At 43.7% G+C, this 19,425-nt stretch overlaps 1 protein-coding gene across 2 annotated transcripts in view; it reads right to left on the bottom strand.

The window, feature by feature from the left end:
• Positions 1-19,425, bottom strand: part of PCP4 (Purkinje cell protein 4) — a 73,706-nt gene that overhangs the window by 40,474 nt on the left and 13,807 nt on the right. Inside the window, exons 1-2 of one of the 2 annotated variants that reach the window (XM_044985110.1) lie at positions 12,896-13,077; positions 5,207-5,258 (exon numbers count right to left, since the gene is read on the bottom strand). In XM_044985110.1, coding sequence (XP_044841045.1) covers positions 5,207-5,258; positions 12,896-12,991 — 148 coding nt within the window. In that variant the 5' untranslated portion in view covers positions 12,992-13,077. Of the gene's footprint in view, positions 1-5,206; positions 5,259-12,895; positions 13,078-19,425 lie in introns of those variants that run through there. The other variant, XM_044985117.1, reaches the window with a different exon arrangement.

Below are 19,425 nucleotides of genomic sequence, written 5' to 3'. Positions count from 1 at the left end.
TTCCCAATTTGGTGTTTGATAGGCTTTATCGCCTCTTCAAAGGTTTAACTCTTGGGTCCATGTCTGCACTCCTCTGTTCTTTCCTCTCATGTTGGCACCATTATCATAGCCCTGACCTCTCATGTCAGCTATTGCAATTTCAGTATCTTCCAGCTTTTTAAGAAGCACATTTGTCATACCAGCTCCTGTAGTATCATCAATGTCAATAAATTCTAGAAAATGCTCTCTGACAGTCACCATTGCAGGGACATTTTCACTAGTTCTGTTGTTGTTACAAAACGCACCATTAAAGTCATTTGTTCCATATGGCTGATGTCAGGTGTGCAATCCAGAATTGTACATTGCTGACTTCAGATCTGTCACAATCTTCTGTTTGACTTTTGTTGCCAGTAATTGTATGATCTCATTTTGACTTGTTTTTCCAAGGTAGTGGTGTGTGTACATTTCTTGGGTGGTGACTCTTCTTAGATGCTCCTGGAGTGCAGCATCAAACTCAGCCATCAGCTCCACAGTTTTAAGGAAGTTTCCATTGTTTGGCACATACAGCTGAGATGAAGTGCCACACAGTGCTAGGTTTTGGGTAGCAAGCATTCTCACAATGGCAATAAGCCTTTTCAGAACATTTTGCCAATAAAGAGACTCTGATGCAATCTTCTCTTGATGCTGATCATCTATGGTAGCCTTTAATCGTAGTCTCATCCCATCACCTATAGAATGCTCTCTGGTGATGTGCTGCCTTCTCATAGCATGCCAGATTTCTAGCCAGATTTTTCCAATCCTTTGTTCCTGTAGAACCCAAAGTGGCTGGAACATTAGACTGGAAGAGTTTGCAACAAAAACAGTGTGCAGCAATCTGGGTTTTTGAATACATAAACCATGGCCTCTCCACTCTGTCACCATTGGGGATTTCACACCAGTAATGTGTTGGATGGAAACTTCTGTTTTCATTGGGGAACATGAAGTTTGGGGAACATTAAGTTTTTCATTTGCTGTGGCCCATGCAGTACAAGAAAGTCTCTCAGGCTACTGCTCAAGTGGGTCCACAGTCCTGGATCATCTAGACTTAAGGAACTAAACTCAGCAGCAGCTGTTTCTTGCCCCTCCACCACACTCTTCTCTGATCTACACTTTTCTTCAGGAATGTGCATGGTTACATCCATTTGAGATGGAGATATGGATGCTGCAGTAGCTGCCAGGTCACCTGCACTCTGACTAACTGGAAGATCAGGCATCTCCTCACCACTCACATCCTCACTGGGGCTGGAAGGCTCACCATGAACATTTGTGTCTATGTATCTCAGGAGAGCTCCTTCCTGCTTAGATAGAAAAGCTTCCTTTGCTTTCTTCCGTTTTCTGAATGCTGCCCCAGAGGGGCGTTTTCTTCTTTCACTCATGACTGCTGTTCTGTGCCAGCTACAGTGGCTTTCAACACTCAATTGAAGGGGACAAATAAGCAGGCTGGTAGCAGGGCCTGAGTGGTGGAAGATATCAGTGTCTTAAGGGCCTAACTGGCTCCTACTACTTCAGTTGACTGCCTGTTCTCCTCAAGTGGGTTCAGGGAAGCAGCAGGAAACAGGAAGCTCCCTGAGAAGCTGGTGTTAATCAGTCCAGGCTCCTGAGCATAGGCGCCGACTTATATGGGGCTCTGGGGCTTTAGCCCCATGAATAAATCCCAAGCAGGGGCTCTGCCCCACCAATGTTTTTTCTCCCCTGCTTGGAGCGCCCCCCCGCCGCTGCCGCCGCCGCCGCCGCCGCCAGGGCTGCCCAGAGCCCTTTAAATCCCAGCCGCGGCTGGGAATCAGAGGGCTCTGGGCTGCCTGCTGCAGCGGGAAGCCCAGATCCCTCTGATTCCCGCTGCGGCTGGGATTTAAAAGGCGCTGGGCTCCCCCGCGGTTGCAGGCAGCCCAGAGCCCTTTAAAATCCCAGCAGCGGCTGAGATTAAAAGGCTCTGGGCTCCCCGCGGTTGCAGGCAGCCCAGAGCCCTCTGATTCCCTGCGGCGGCTGGGATTTAAAGGGCTCTGGGCTGCCCGCCGCAGCAGACAGCCCAGAGCCCTCTGATTCCCGGCGGCGGCGGGGGTTTAAAAGGCTCGGGGCGGCCCGCCGCAGCAGACAGCCCAGAGCCCTCTGATTCCCGGCCGCCGGCTGGGATTTAAAGGGCTCTGGGCTGCCTGCAACCGCGGGGAGCGCAGAGCCTTTTAAATCCCAGCCGCGGCTGGGGATTTAAAGGGCTCTGGGCTGCCTGCAAACGCGGGGAGCGCAGAGCCTTTTAAATCCCAGCCGCCGCCGGGAATCAGAGGGCTCTGGGCTGTCTGCTGCGGCGGGCAGCCCAGAGCCTTTTAAATCCCAGCCGGCGGCTGGGAATCAGAGGCTCTGGGCTTCCCGCTGCAGCAGGCAGCCCCAGAGCCCTCTGATTCCCGGCCGCGGCTGGGATTTAAAGGGCTCTGGGCTGCCTGCAACCGCGGGGAGCCCAGAGCCTTTTAAATCCCAGCCGCGGCCGGGAATCAATCAGAGGGGCTCTGGGCTCCCCGCCGCTGGCGGGCAGCCCAGAGCCTTTTAAATCCCAGCCGCGGCCGGGAATCAGAAGGGCTCTGGGCTGCCTGCTGCGGCGGGAGCCCAGAGCCCTCTGATTCCCGGCCGCGGCTGGGATTTTAAAAGCTCTGTGCTCCCACGCGGGTGCAGGCAGCCCAGAGCCCTTTAAATCCCAGCCGCGGCTGAGATTTAAAGGGCTCTGGGCTCCCCGCCGCAGCGGGCAGCGCAGAGCCCTCTGATTCCCGGCTGCGGCTGGGATTTAAAAGGGTCTCTCAGCTCCCCCCCGGTTGCAGGCAGCCCAGAGCCCTTTAAATCCCTGCCGCGGCTGAGTTTTTAAGGGCTGCGGGCTCCCCGCGGTTTGCAGGCAGCCCAGAGCCCTTTAAATCCCAGCAGCGGCTGAGATTTAAAGGGTTCTGGGCTCCCCGCCGCAAGCGGGCAGCCCAGAGCCCTCTGATTCCCGCCCCGGCTGGGATTTAAAAGGCTCTGGGCTCCCTGCGGTTTGCAGGCAGCCCAGAGTCCTCTGACTCCCAGCCGGGGCTGGGGATTTAAAGGGCTCTGGGATCCCCGCGGCTGCCAGCAGCCCAGAGCCCTTTGAATCCCAGCCTCTGTCCGCTGATTGCCCCCTCCCCAGACCCCTGCCCCAACTGCCCCCCAGAACCTCCACCCCCTAACTAAGCCCCACAGGTCCATTTTCCCCCAATTACCCCCTCCCGAGACCCCTGCCCCTAACTGCCCCTTGGGACCTCAGCCCCTATCTAAGCCTCCCTTCTCCTTGTCCCCAACTGGCCCCCTCCTGAGACCCCACCCAACTTCCCCCCCGCAGGAACCGCACCCCCTACCTGTCCCCTGATAAACCTCTTAGACTCCCATGCCTATCCAATTGCTGCCTGTCCCCTGACTGCCCCTTCGAACCTCTGCCCCATCCAACTCCCCCTGCTCCTTGTCCCTTGACTGCCCCCCGGAACTCCCTACCTCTTCTCCAACCCCCAAACCGCTTACTGTGCCACTCAGACCAGCGTATCTGGCTCCATGCAGCTCCAGACAGTTGCTGCCATGCTCCCCCATGGAGCCCACAGCCCTCTCCCACCCCCAGCACCTGCCTTCCAGATTTGAACACCTCAAAATTCAGGAGTGCTCAAGCTCGGTTTGGGCAGCTTTTACTTCATTTCTCCCAAATCAGTTTCCCCTGCAAGGTGCCAACTGAAGGTGTTGGAGAACAGAGAGATCAGGTGGCCTCCTAATGCCTGGAAAAGAGACAAAGGAGGAGGAGGGAGTGTCAGTGCCTGTGCGGACTTCTGGGAAGTGCACGGTGTGGAAGGGGATGCTGTGATGCTTTGGAACATCTCCATTACAAAGCCAGTCAGGACTCTGGGGGAAGCCTCCTCTCTCGGAGCATACTGTCTCCAGGGCAAGAAGCTTACACCTTCCTGGGTCTGACCTCGGAGCATTCAGCATGCCCTTTCCACGTCATGCACTTTCCAAAGTGAGTCTGCCCAGGCTGGTCCTGGCAACCAGAGGTCGCTGCACCCCAACTCTGCAGTCAGATGTGACTCTCAGCCAGACAGTAAAACAGAGGTTTATTAGATGACGGGAACACAGTTTAAACAGAGCTTGTTGGTACAGAAAACAGAAACCCCTCTGTCAGGTCCATCTTGGGGGGGTGGGGAGCCCAGAACCAAGTTCTGGGTCTCTCCCAATTTCCCCAGCCAGCTCCAAACTGACAACTCCCTCCTCTGGCCTCTGTGTCTCTTCTGGACAAGGAGCCACCTGATCTCTTTGTCCCCAACACCTTCAGTTGGCATCTTGCAGGGGAAACTGAGGCACCCACACAGTATTCAGAGAAAATATTAAGAACATTCCCACTTCATCACAACAGATGCAACAAAATATAATACCGTATATTGAAGTAGGCAAGTGCTGCTTCTGACTTTCCACTTTTAATTGACCCTTGTAATCTTGTGGCGCTGACGCGTTGTAGCTTCATTTTATATCGGCTTACAGGGCGGGAGCGGGGGGGCACCACCATTTTGGGCCCCACCAAAAATTATACAAACCTGCCGCCTATGCTCCTGAGGTGCTAGAGAGGTACATAAGAGGCTCCTCCGCCTCTCTCTCCCTGCAGCTCCTGCTGCTTTCTGTTATTCCCTCTCACCTTTTCTCCTGCCTGCCTGTTTTGTCTCTTGTGCCCTCCTTCCTTCAACACAGCACTCTGCCATCTCTGTGCATCTAGAGCAGAGAGAATACATATGCACCAGCAGCAGACACAATTTTCTACACTCTGGGTCCTAGTGGCGCCCCTCTCACACTCACAGTCTGGCACCTGAGGCAGCCGCCTCAGTTCTCCTCATGGCAAGGCCAGCCCTGCGTCTAATCTCCTTGTCCATGATGGCAAATATATTTGGTACTTGATTCTGTTTTCACTTGTACTAGCTTATACCCATATAACCCATTGACTTCAGTAGAGTTACTCCTATTTGACACTCCTGTAAGTTCAAAATCAGGGCTCTTGTGCTCACACTGAAATGCTAAAAACATAAATGTGAAGACAGCAATCACAAGTTTTCAAACTGACGCAAAGGAAAAGGCTGATGTATGTCAATATTGTAAATGAAACATTTTGATACAAGAAAACAACTTGTCTTGATATTCTCCAAAATGAAATAAAATCTAGTCTTACCATTCTCACCAGATGTCTTGTCTTTTCCATTTGTTGCTCCAGTACCTTGTCTCTGAGAGAGAAATAAAAGGGATGTTATTATATGAATTCCCTGGGTTTGCAGACTTCAATTTGAATCACTGTTAGAGCCTGGTTCTCTTGACTGGCTCATATTTGTGAAGTCATTCACCCCAGTGTAAAGTGGATTTGAAATGCTACAAAATCAGATGGGTGCATTTTACACCACCTGTGCAGAAAGGCAAATCTCCACACAAGGTCCAAGGGAGTGAAGAATAAGGACCGATGTTTGGAGGGAAGACTCCCTTGTCCCATCTGGTTTAATCCCCTATGGAGACAGAACATTTCCCTCTGGTTTAAATTCAGTCAAAAATAGCAGAGACTGTGAGAGTTCAGTGACCATGTGTGAAAGTCATTTCAAAATGCATTTGATAGCTTTGCCTTCCATGCCATATGCATACTTTGATCTGAAGGAAGTGTATTGCCTTCCAGCTAATGGCAATGGATTCAGGAGGAAAGGGAAAAATCAATTTTACCTTAACAGGGCCATTGAAACTCTTTTAAACAAGCAGTATGCACTGCCATCAACCCCCCTGCAAAGTATTCGGCCTTAATCTAGTCCAGTCAACAGTCCTATTTTTTTTTTAAAAATTGTACTATGCTGGGATTATTAACTCTTGGAGTCTTTGTGTTCTTCTACACTCTTTAATGATGCCATCATGGTGTGCAACACAAGGGATAGCTTTTTAATAATATGATCAAAGTATGGAAGAACACACAGCTGGAAGTAGTTAGTGTAGATATTGTCACAAATTAGTAGAACATAGCCCTGGGAGAGAAATAGCATAAATTCTCCCTGTACGCAGCAGAATCAATAAAATCAACAAACTAAATGAATCACAAATTATGTTGCAGATCACAACACTGTCTTTTCATATCTAGACAAACCCTGAACTATATACCATATTTTAAGAGACAAAAGCAGTCTTCTATTCAACATGTCACTTTTGGCCAGTTTTACTATTTATTCCTTCTGGAATTTCCCCAGGATTTTCCAAGGAAAACACCAGATATCAGAGGATAGAGGCATTACATAAGATATTCAACATAAAATGAATATAAGTGCAAAACCATAATGATTATACAGTAAAACAGGATAAACAGTTTTGTTGCTATCATGCGTAGGAGGAAACATAGTTTATGAATGCTTGGGGCCATATGAATTTTTAACGCAGTGGTTCTGCAGAATATCAAAGGCACATCATTAAATGTTCCTCCAAAATCAAAGTCACTACTCATTTGTCTGAAGAGGAGGGAAAAGGGCTACAGAATATGCCAAATATTATAAGAAAGGAATGGGTTTACTTTTCTGCCCCTGATATTTTTCTACAGAATTCTCAGTGCAATACACAAAATATCTAGTTAATGTGGCATTTAAAACAATGCTAATTTAATCCCGTATATATAGAAAATAGGGTCAGAAGTGAATTTTCAGGCAGGAGTGGGTTTTTTTGAGACTTAAATTAAAATTATAACATGAACCTTTTCAATTTATTCTTCACCCCCCCAAAACTTCAAGGCTTCAATTTTGCCTCTGATCTCAGATTCTTTTCCTATCTTGTATTTTACTGACCTTTGCTATTATACTGTACCAATCAGCACTGCTATGGTTAGGGATTGTGGTCAGGTGTTAATAAACATTTGTGGGGGAAAGGCTTTTTTAAATCACTGAGCCACAGAAATTTCCTTTGAGCTAAAATTTGGCTGATGAAAGTCTCAGCCTGAAAACTATTTTTTTAATATTTTGTTTTTTGTTTAATATTTTAATATTTTGGTTTTTTTAATTATTTCCTCTTATTTGAGTTGACTATATATTTAACAAATTAAATGTATTACTTTCTGATCTCTTCTGTATTTATAAAAGTAAAGAAATGAGGGGGGAAATATATTTTCTGGTCTAGTGAATTGGGGGGAAGCAGTAGGTGTGATATAGCTTGATTTTAGTAAGACTTTTGGCATAGTCCTACATCACAGTCTCATAAGCAAACTAGAGAAACATGATCTAGGTGAAGTCACAGCAAGGGGGGTCCACAACGGGTTGAAAGGCCATATTCAAAGAGTAGTTATCAATGGTTTACTGCCAAACTGGGAGGCTGTATCTAGTGGGGATCCAGAAGGGTCAATCCTGGGTCCCATACTATTGAATATTTTCACTAATAACTTGGATAATGGAGTGGAAAGTATGCTTATAAAATGTATTGATGACACCAAGCTGGGAGGTGTTGAAAGCACTTTGGAGGACAGGATTCAAGTTCAACAACCTTGACAAACTGGAGAATTGGTCTGAAATCCACAAAATGAAATTAAATAAAAACAAGTGCAAAGTATTGCACTTAAGAAGGAAAAATCAAATGCACAAATACAAAATGGGGAATAACTGAGTAGGCAGTAATACTGTTGAAAAGGATCTGGGGGGTATAGTGGATCACAAATTAAAGAGAGTCAACATTGTGATACAGTTGCAAAAAAGGCTAATATTCTGGGATTTATTAAAAGGAATATCATATCTAAGACTCAGTAGGTAATTGTCCCCCTGTTTTCAGAACTGGTGAGGCCTCAGCTGGAATAGAGTGTCCAGTTTCGGGTGCCACACTTTAAGAAAGATGTGATATTGGAGAGAGTCCAGAGGAGAGCAATAAAAACTATAATAGGTTTAGAAAAAACCTCACCTATGAGGAAAGGTTAAAAAAAACTGACTGGGACCTGCTAACAGTTTTCAAACATGTTAAAGGCTGTTATAAAGAAGACTGTGATCAATTATTCTCCAAGGCTACTGGATGAAGGACAAGAAGTAATGGGCTTATTCTGCAGCAAAGGAAATGTAGGTTAGCTATTAGGAAAACTTTCTAATCATAAGGGTAGTTAAGCTGTGGAAAAGGCTTCCAAGGAAGGCTATGGAATCCACCACTGCAGGAGGATTTTAAGAACAGGATGGACAAAAACATTTCAGGGATGGTGTAGGTCCTGCATCAGTACAGAAGGCTTGACTAGATAACCTCTTAAGGTCCCTTCCAGCCCTATATTTCTATAATTTTACAGTGGGTAACAAGAGAAATCCAGCTTTTAAGCCTTGCTTCCAGTATGGCCATTTGGGTACTCCAGTTGGTACCTAGGCACCTAAACTATGTATTTGGGTACTTAACTGCAAAACTGGGGACACTAGCTGAGGCACACAAGTTGTAAAATGGGACCCCATGTGTGAGCTTGTTGGGTTTTTTGGTTTGTTTAACTGATTATTTGACGCGTAGACAGGTATACTGTTATGCAATTAGCCAAAGGAAGAGGGCAGCTTCAAAGAAAGACCTGCCAGCGGGGAAAAAAGGGAAGGGAAGACAGGCAGAAGTGAAAGACAGGAGGTGTTCCATGGGGTGTTCAGTGGGTAAAGAACAGGTCAAGTGGAAGTGGGATACAGGCAGTGGGATACAGATCATCCATGTCAACATTTTCCAAATTTTGAGTTTTTGGTGATTTTATTTGTCCAAAATTCTATTTTTGATGAGAAACCCTGCAAAAAAAATGTTGGTTGAAAATGTGTGTTTTTGACCAACTATAGAATTGGTCAAAATTTGTTAACATTAAAAATAGAATTGTTGGAATTTCACCATTTTAAAAACATTTTTTGGATGTGTGTGAACTGCTGTGATTTTTTAAGGGTAGGCAGAGAAAATAAACTGTTCTTGTTTTCAAAATTAAAATCAGAAGCAATGGGAGTAGATTTGCTTGCACTGACAAAAACAGTCCTATTTCATTGGCACTTAGTAAAGAGGAAATATGCTATAAGAATGTTATAAGTAGATGGGGTGAAATTTGTCCATGTGCACAGAGGCAGAACAAAGTTTATGCACCATATAGGTCTCATCTAAGCCCTATTTCACTGCTAGATTACAAACTTCATAACAGCAAAGAAGTTATACACATATAATATAGGCTATGCCTTCACTGCAAAAAAAAAAAAGCTAACTCGTGTTAGCTAATCCTTGTTAGCTAACTTAGGTTAAAATATTCATGAATACACAGCAACCCAGCTCTTAACTGCTCAGATTAGCAGCTATAGGAGCCTATGGTTGAAACTGAGCTGCACACTCATTTAAAAGCCGAGTTGCCATGTCTTCACTGCTATCTTAACCTGAGTTAGCAGAACTGAGAGCGAGAGAATGCATGCTGATGTGATGTGGCATAAAGGCAATAGCCTCATGAGTTTGGAGTGTCATTATTCAAAGCCATGAGAGAGTTATATGGGTCATGCCAAATTGGTACCTGTAAAGCCTTTATACCACACCATTATATATTCCGTATCAACCTCATATTTTACAGAAAAACTATTGCACAAATGTCTTATGTCTATTTACTATTTTTCATCTCTCTGCCTGTAAAACCAGTTGCCTTGGTTACCGTGTGTCCAACTGCACAGACCTGAGAGGAAGAGACAATATATAACTCATGCATTTTTTAAAACTTCTACAAATTGTATAAAAATAGCTTTTCCATACATAAAAATGTTACTCCTTTAATGTCTAATATCTGTGGATCTTCCATGGCTTCCAAGCAAGGAAAGCTTGGGATTTCCCATTTCTACTACTGAACGGTCATGAGATACCAGACCTTAAACTTTCCCCTTGTCTGTCCAGGACTAAATATTTCTTGTCCAGCACCTCAGAAAAATCTAATTTTGGAGGAAAATTTTTACATTTGAGTGGCAAATGAAGGACTTCTCTTGCAAGCTGATTTTTAAACATTGGTGACTTTTTGAAGCTGCTCAGAAGTTTGGAATGTTAGAATAAGCCCTGGTGAAGGTAAATTAGGAATTCGGCAGATGAGGTCAAAGTACACGATAGATGCAATTTAGCACATGACTATTGCTACCATATGCTACAGTATAAATTTAATATAGTGTTTTTTTCAAATCTTGTAATCAAAATGCCCTATATTCTATCACATTGTCTTTAAATTGTACAAAGTATTTATGGTAAAGTATAAGAGAGAAGTATATGATAAAGTATAAGAGAGAAGTCTGAAATAAAAACCCAGATCTGACTACCCTGAGGACCAATAGCAGGATCCAGATCTTCAACATGACCTCCTTCTCTGTTACATATATAATCTATACACACACACCCCTGCACTCCCTGACTCTGGAAAGTTTTCAAATACTCTAAATTTTTCTGAAACCAGGTGAACGTTTCCTATTGACTACAGTTGCATTTGGTTTTAAATTGCATTTAAAAATAGGTAGCTGACACTGGAGAAAATAATGCATCTTATTGGTAGATCAAAATCCTTTCAAGTGCCATTTCAAAATGACTCTATTTAACTCAATGAGAGTTTTGCCATTGATTTCAGTGGGGTCAGAATTTCACCCATGCCCTATAAGTCCAGAGAACACAAGTATCTTGTTGGAATAATAGCCATTGGACTCAAACAGCCCACAGAAAGGAAAAACAGAAAGACCAATATACAACTAAGGAGTGGTAGAGCCAAGCAACTGTGAGTTGGAGCCGGCAGATACATCCTGGAAAATTTAGGGTGTCAAGTACATTTGTGTATGAAAGTTGGAAGATTAAATTTTTCCTTAATGAAGGGTTCTTGTTTACTATGTTTGGCCATGCTAGCGTATGTTCAGAAGTTTACCTGTAATTGTAGCAGTCAGTACTTCCATATGGAGCTAGAAAGTTTGTTAATTTTTGTCTTCTACTTACCAGATCTTTGTCTTCTCCAAGGATTATTAGAAAGTCATAATGATGTTCACTATCTTCCCCCCAAAAAAAATCTTTTAAGAAGGGGAACACTGATGCTGATGCCCCAGCTACAGACAGAAGGACCTTCTGCTTAATGAAGACAGTAAGGAGCACCTGACTTTTAAAAGATGAAGCTAGAATTTATTTTAATACACCTGCTTCTTGACCATGTACTAGAGAGGATAAGGCAGAACTGGGAGACAGAGAGCAAGTACTGGCTGGTAGCTGATAACACACACATATGTGCTTTCTCTCCCTTCTCCTCTGAAAACCCCTTGCTGAAAAAAACATTGGTGTTGCCTCCCCAAAACCTGGTTGCCATGTGGCCTGCTGCATATACAAAATCAAAACCCTCCATGCCAAATCAGCTCATCTGTATGGGTGGCATTGCTCATCTGCAGAACATGTATTATGTTACTATTTTAGGATTAGCTAGAGGTCAGGGATCCTTTAGAGAATCTCTAATATCATTAAGAAACCTTTCTTCTTCTCTTGCATCTGAAGAAGTGGGTATTCACCCACGAAAGCTCATGCTGCAAAACGTCTGTTAGTCTATAAGGTGCCACAGGATTCTTTGCTGCTTCTACAGAACCAGACTAACACGGCTACCCCTCTGATACTTTCTTCTTCTCGTTGCTCTACTTTTACCTCCTCTTCATGTTTCTCTGCTTATTTCCATGCTAGGAAAGTGGTGCTGAATATTAATGAGACAAAATTGTCATTCCCCATCAGTCTTTTGGGGATAATTTCATCAAATGCAGAACACCCAGCCAACACTGGATATAAATACAAGGTGAGTCAAGTTACCCAATTATTTATGTCTTACATATGGATGGAAAAAAAGTCATAGGCAATGGTGCCTGAGCACCTTACAGTAAACATAAGCTACAGTAAAAAAATACTTGAATATACAGTTACTTGGGTAGACAGATGTGTCTGAGCTGTATTCAGCACAACTTAGGGGGAGGGGGCATATGTCACTGTATGCCACCTTTGTAGCTCCTAGATTCTGGGACTTACCAGAAATGACTCCAGTCTCTGACATAAGATGGAGAGACACAAAGGCTGTTCTAACTTATACCTGGCTGATCACTCCTCCAAGATCTCCTTTTTCCTGGCTATGGCCAATATGTATGCCAGCTTTTCACCATACCCTGACACATTGGGAATTCACAAGTACCGGTGGAGCCAATTTTCTAGCTGTTTTGTGCTATTAGAGCAGTGTAAAATAGCATGCCAGAATCTGGCCCTCAGTAACAGCATCTACCTGTCAAAATAAAAATTTTCTGTGGACATTTTGGCAGTTCCTCTCAGTAGCTACATGGTCATGTAGTATGCTATTTAACCATCCCTTGATTGTACTAATTTTTGCTGGGACAGTCATTTTGATTGGGATTCTCCCATTAGCTTTATGAGTGAGAGTGCTGCAGGTGGGCTACAATGGAGTGACCTGACCCAAACTGCAATGGCTGAAAAATTGCATCGCCAGTGGTAATGATTTTATGCACTTCTATAACCACCAACCATATACGTACATGATGAGATTTCAATGACAGATGTAATATTTTCAATAACCAGCAGAACTGACCGGGAGACATGGAGCAGACCTGCCTTCTAGATACTGTGGACCTGCTTCTTCTCCTGATTCTGCACCTTATTAATTCACTTACACCTATGTAAAATGAGTGCAAAGTGGGTCTAAAACATTACCAAATCAGAGGGCAACGTCTTACACCTTTTTTGCACTAGTGTACAGTACAGATCTATAAAGGGTGGATTGGAGTGGGGAATCAGGCCACTTAAACCTCATTGGAAAAATAGACCACCCAACATCCATAGGCTGAATACTTTAGTCTACAAACAAGCAAAACTCCCATGAAGTCAGGGCTGGCCTTACCATGAGGTGAACTGAGGTGGCTGCCTCAGATGCCAGACGGTGTGGGGGTGCCACTAGGATCCAGAGTGTAGAAAACTGTGTCTGCTGCTGGTGCATATGGTGGAGTGCTGTGCTGAAGGAAGGAGGGCACAAGAGACAAAACAGGCAGGCAGGAGAAAAGGTGAGAGGGAATAACAGAAAGCAGCAGGAGCTGCAGGGAGAGAGAGGAGGAGGAGCCTCTTATGTACCTCTAGCACCCCCAGGAGCCTGGACTGATTAACACCAGCTTCTCAGGGAGCTTCCTGTTTCCTGCTGCTTCCCTGAACCCGCTTGAGGAGAACAGGCAGTCAACTGAAGTAGTAGGAGCCAGTTAGGCCCTTAAGACACTGATATCTTCCATCACTCAGGCCCTGCTACCAGCCTGCTTATTTGTCCCCTTCAATTGAGTGTTGAAAGCCACTATAGCTGGCACAGAACAGCAGTCATGAGTGAAAGAAGAAAACGCCCCTCTGGGGCAGCATTCAGAAAACGGAAGAAGGCAAAAGCTTTTCTATCTAAGCAGGAAGGATCTCTCCTGAGATACATAGACACAAATGTTCTGGCCCCAGTGAGGATATGAGTGGCGAGGAGATGCCTGATCTTCCAGTTAGTCAGAGTGCAGGTGACCTGGCAGCTACTGCAGCATCCATATCTCCATCTTAAATGGATGTAACCATGCACATTCCTGAAGAAAAGTGTAGATCAGAGAAGAGTGTGGTGGAGGGGCAAGAAACAGCTGCTGCTGAGTTTAGTTCCTTAAGTCTAGATGATCCAGGACTGTGGACCCACTTGAGCAGTACCTTGAGGGACTTCCTTGTACTGCATGGGCAACAGCAAATGAAAAACTTCATGTTCCCCAAATTTCATGTTCCCCAATGAAAACAGAAGTTTCCATCCAACACATTACTGGTGTGAAATAAGTGGAGAGGCCATGGCTTATGTACTCAGAGAATGCTGCACACTGTTTTTGTTGCAAACTCTTCCAGTCTAATGTTCCAGCCACTTTGGGTTCTACAGGAACAAAGGATTGGAAAAATCTGGCTAGAAATCTGGCATGCTATGAGAAGGCAGCACATCACCAGAGAGCATTCTATAGGTGGAAAGAGCTTGAGATGAGACTACGATTAAAGGCCACCATAGATGATCAGCATCAAGAGAAGATTGCATCAGAGTCTCTTTATTGGCAAAATGTTCTGAAAAGGCTTATTGCCATTGTGAGAATGCTTGCTACCCAAAACCTAGTACTGTGTGGCTCTTCATCTCAGCTGTATGTGCCAAACAATGGAAACTTCCTTGAAATTGTGGAGTTGGTGGCTGAGTTTGATGCTGTACTCCAGGAGCATCTAAGAAGAGTCACCACCCAAGAAATGTACACACACCACTACCTTGGAAAAACAATTCAAAATGAGATCATACAATTACTGGCAACAAAAGTCAAACAGAAGATTGTGGCAGATTTGAAGTCAGCAAGATATTACTCTGTTATTCTGGACTGCACACCTGACATCAGCCATATGGAACAAATGACTTTAATGGTGCATTTTGTAACAACAACAGAACTAGTGAAAATGTCCCTGCAATGGTGACTGTCAGAGAGCATTTTCTAGAATTTATTGACACTGATGATACTACAGGAGCTGGTATGACAAATGTGCTTCTTAAAAAGCTGGAAGATACTGAAATTGCAATAGCTGACATGAGAGGTCAGGGCTATGATAATGGTGCCAACATGAGAGGAAAGAACAGAGGTGTGTAGAGTTAAACCCTTGAGCTTTTTTTGTCCCATGCAGTTCTCATTCATTGGACTTGGTGGTCAGTGATGAAGCATCAGCTTCTAGTGAGGCTGCTGAATTTTTTAATATAATTCAGTGGTTCTCAAACTTTTGTACTGGTAACCCCTTTCACATAGGAAGCCTCTGAATGTGACTCCCTCTATAAATTAATATCACGTTTTTATATATTTAACACAATTATAAATGATGGAGGCAAAGCAGGTTTTGGGGTGGAGGCTGACAGCTCAAGATCTCCCACATATCAGAGGGATAGCCGTGTTAGTCTGGATCTGTAAAAGCAGCAAAGAATCCTGTGGCACCTTATAGACTAACAGATGTTTTGCAGCATGAGCTTTCGTGGGTGAATACCCACTTCTTCACCCACGAAAGCTCATGCTGCAAAACGTCTGTTAGTCTATAAGGTGCCACAGGATTCTTTGCTGATCTCCCACATAATAACCTTGTGACCCCCTGAGGGGTCCCTACCCCCAGTTTGAGAACCCCTGATGTAATTCAAAGCATGTCTGTATTTTTCTCTGCATCAACTCATCAATGGCAAATTTTGAAGCAACATCTGGGAACATCCTCTCTGACACTGAAACCACTGAGTGCCACATGATGGGAAAGTAGAGTGGAGGCAATAAAGCCTATCAAACACCAAATTGGGAAGATAGATGATGCCATAGTTGCCATTATGGAGGATAATGCTATGACAGGAACTGTTCATGGGAGAACAGTGGCAGAGGGAAATGGAATCACCAGTAATATATACATAACTTCAAATTTCCTTGTGGCTTAGTGTTGTGGCTTGACATACTGTTTGAAATAAATGTAAGCAAGAGACTCCAAGGTGTTGACCATGATATATCTGGAGCAATGGAACAACTGGACAAAGCAAAGTCATACCTACAGTCTTACTGGTCAGATGAGGGATTTCAGAACGTTCTGAACGGTGCACAGAAGTTGGCAGAGGAACTTCACACTGAATCATAGAATCATAGACTTTAAGGTCAAAAGGGACCATTATGATCATCTAGTCTCACCTCCTGCACAATGCAGGCCACAGAATCTCACCCACCCACTCCTGTATCAAACCCCTAACCTATGTCTGAGCTATTGAATTCCTCAAATCATGGTTTAAAAACTTCAAGGTGCAGAGAATCCTCCAGCAAGTGACTCGTGCTCCACGCTGCAGAGGAAGGCAAAAAAACCCCAGGACCTTCTGGCAAACTGCCCTGGAGGAAAATTCCTTCCTGACCCCAAATATGGCAATCATCTTAACCCTGAGCATGTGGGCAAGACTCACCAGCCAGACACCCAGGAAAGAATTATCTGTAGTAACTCGGATCCCACCCCATCCAACATCCCATTACAGGCCACTGGACATATTTACCACTAATAGTCAAAGATCAATTAATTGCCAAAATTAGGCTATCCCATCATATCATCCCCTCCATAAACTTATCAAGCTTAGTCTTGAAGCCAGATATGTCTTTTACCCCCATTGCTCATCTTGAAAGTCTGTTCCAGAACTTCACTCCTCTGATGGTTAGAAACCTTTATCTAATTTCAAGTCTAAACTTCCTGATGGCCAGTTTATTATATCCATTTGATCTTGTGTCCATATTGGTACTGAGTTTAAATAATTCCTCTCCCTCCCTGGTATTTATCCCTCTGATATATTTATAGAGAGCAATCATATCTCCCCTCAGCCTTCTTTTGGTTAGGCAAAACAAGCCAAGCTCTTTGAGTCTCCTTTCATAAGACAGGTTTTCCATTCCTCGGATCATCCTAGTAGCCCTTCTCTGTACCGGTTCCAGTTTGAAGCTATTTTCCCACCCATTCAAGAATACAAGTGTCACCGAAGAAGAAGACATTTTGACACGGGATAATCCCATAAGAGACCCCAAACAACAATTCAAAGTTGAATTCTTTAACCAGGTGCTAGATTGTGCAATACAGTCAGTTGAAGAACGTTTCATGCAGCTCAAAGAACACAGCACTATATTTGGGATGTTGTATGATGTTACTTAAAATTTTTGAACAAGGCATTTTAAGTTGTTAGTTCTCCTTTATTGGGGTAGGTTTCAGAGTAGCAGCCGTGTTAGTCTGTATCCGCAGAAAGAACAGGAGTACTTGTGGCACCTTAGAGACTAACAAATTTATTTGAGCATAAGCTTTCATGGGATACAGCCCACTTCTTCGGATGCATGGAATGGAACATATATTGAGGAGATATATATACACATACAGAGAGCATGCAAAGGTGGGAGTTGTCTTACCAACTCTGAGAGGCCAATTAAGTAAGGAAAAAAAACTTTTGAAGTGATAATCAAGATAGCCCAGTACAGACAGTTTGATAAGAAGTGTGAGAATACTTACAAGGGGAAATAGATTCATTGTTTGTAATGTCTCAGCCATTCCCAGTCCCTATTCAAACCTAAGGTGATTTTATCTAGTTTGCATATCAATTCCAGCTCAGCAGTTTCTCCTTGGAGTCTGTTTTTGAAGCTTTTCTGTTGCAAAATTGCCACCCGCAGGTCTGTCATTGAATGACCAGACAGGTTAAAGTGTTCTCCTACTGGTTTTTGAGTGTTATGATTCCTGATGTCAGACTTGTGTCCATTAATTCTTTTGCGTAGAGATTGTCCGGTTTGGCCAATGTACATGGCAGAGGGGCATCGGTAGGTAGCAGAGCAATACCATGAGAGGAGCAGAACAGGAAGAAGGCAGAATTGAGACCTTTCAAAATTTTGGCCCAAGGGAGGGGACATGGGGGCGTCATTTGAGCTCCCCGCCTCAGGTGCCAAATGTCGTGGGCCGGCCCTGCATGAAGTTAATATGGGCCCTATACTTAACTGATTAACTGGCAGATGTAGCTTTTTAAAATTACCAGTTTAGGTCATATTTCCACTGAAAATATGTCCTTCTTAATTTATTTTTACAATGGTGTAATTAGTAATAGCTATTTTTGGAAATCTCAGATGGGATGAGCAGTCAACCTGTGGAACTCTTTGGCAGAGGATATTGTGAAGGCCAAGAGTATAACAGGATTCAAAAAAGAACTAAATAAATTCATGGGGGATAGGTCCATCAGTGGCTATTAGCCTGGCTGGTCAGGGATGGAGGTATCCCTAGCCTCCGTTTGCCAGAAGCTGGGAATGGGCGGCGGGGATGGATCACTTGATGATTACCTGTTCTGTTTATACCCTCTGGGGCACCTGGCATTGGCCACTGTCAGAAGACAAGATACTGGGCTAGATGGACCTTTGGTCTGACCCAGTATGGCCGTTCTTATGTTCTTATATCTGTTAATAGTTTACAATTGCAACGATTTGCCATAGAATTCCATGAATTGTATGAAGTATAGAACAGCTTTATTCAGGGTAAGGGAAGTATAATAGTCATGTTTTAAGTCTTGTAAAGGTACAGAGGGAAAAAGCTTTCTTTCTCATTCTCTTTTACCATTGCAATCCTGGAATTTATAAACCAGCACAGCAAGAAACCGCTAATTTTGTATTCAAATTCAGTGTAATTTTCTCAACAAAGAATATTTACACCAAGAGCAAATGTAATCGACATAATTAGCACAAACTGTAGCCTGTCTAATATTTGGTTTATTGGCATATTTTGAATTAAAACATGATTAAGTAGATATTTCTCCGAAGACATTGTAATCACATATTTTTCTGAGGGGGCAGGAATTAATGGAATCTTTGCAGTTAATTTTGAAAGCAGCTGCAAGAATGTGCTGTATTTCCCTAAATCCTGTTAATTACTGTGCAGGCCTTAAGAAGATATCCTTCATTATTCTGGTGGAGGCTGAGGGTTTGATCCTGCGAGACGTATTTATGTAGTAACCTTTACTCAGGCACGCAGTTGTAGTGACTTTAGTAGGATTACTTGCAAGAGTAAGAGAAGTAGGACCAAGCCCTTGGTGTGCTAATGTGAAATTCCTTTAAGCAACATATTAAATTTTGTTTAGCAAAGGGCAAACATTGTTCAGTTGGCCAAAGAACAAGCCTCACCACTCTGATTGCCAAAAAAAAAATTACCTCCCCTCCAGTCTACAGTAATACAGCCTGTACCTAATTAAAGTTGAAAAAAGATGTCAAGGTGGCCTAAGAGAAATGCTCTAAATCTTTTTAATTGATAAATCTGGTTGACAGAAATTAAAAAATGGCAAACCTCTTAAGCAAAAGGGTCTCTTCCTCTTACTACTATTTCTTATCTTAGATTTAAGACCATCAATACATATCTCCTGACCTGCAAAATGTATATAGATTGGGCCAGACCCAGAAGTCTGGATTCAGGTCCAGAGCTTTCTGTCTTCCCTGGAGAGAGGCTGATAACTCCACAAGGAGTTTCCCTTAAACAGCACTCTAAGAAGTCAGGATTGTGCACAAAAACGCCCCTAGGAACCTCTGTTTGGAGGAGAGGGATGATCTGGCTGTATTCATTTTTCTGAATAATATCTGTGGAGTTGGTGGGGAGATTAGATGCCCTCTGCCTTGTCATATCTGAACACATCTCCATTCATTCCTTCACACTTTCTCCTCCCAGGGAAAGCTGCTTCACAGTGATGTGAATAAGACCGTGTACCTGCTTCTAAGCATAGGAAGCAGAGCTGAGGGGGAAATCGGAATTTCAGTCCGGTAAGAAATTCTGATATTTTGATGTTTGAAACAGGACAAAAAGTTGAAATATTGAAACTTTATGGAGAATGACAGCGTCTGAAAA

Source organism: Mauremys mutica, chromosome 1, assembly GCF_020497125.1.
Source record: "Mauremys mutica isolate MM-2020 ecotype Southern chromosome 1, ASM2049712v1, whole genome shotgun sequence".
Classification (NCBI taxonomy): Eukaryota; Metazoa; Chordata; order Testudines; family Geoemydidae; genus Mauremys; species Mauremys mutica.
Note: the sequence above shows the minus strand (reverse complement) of the source record. Positions and strands in the feature narration are given on the sequence as shown.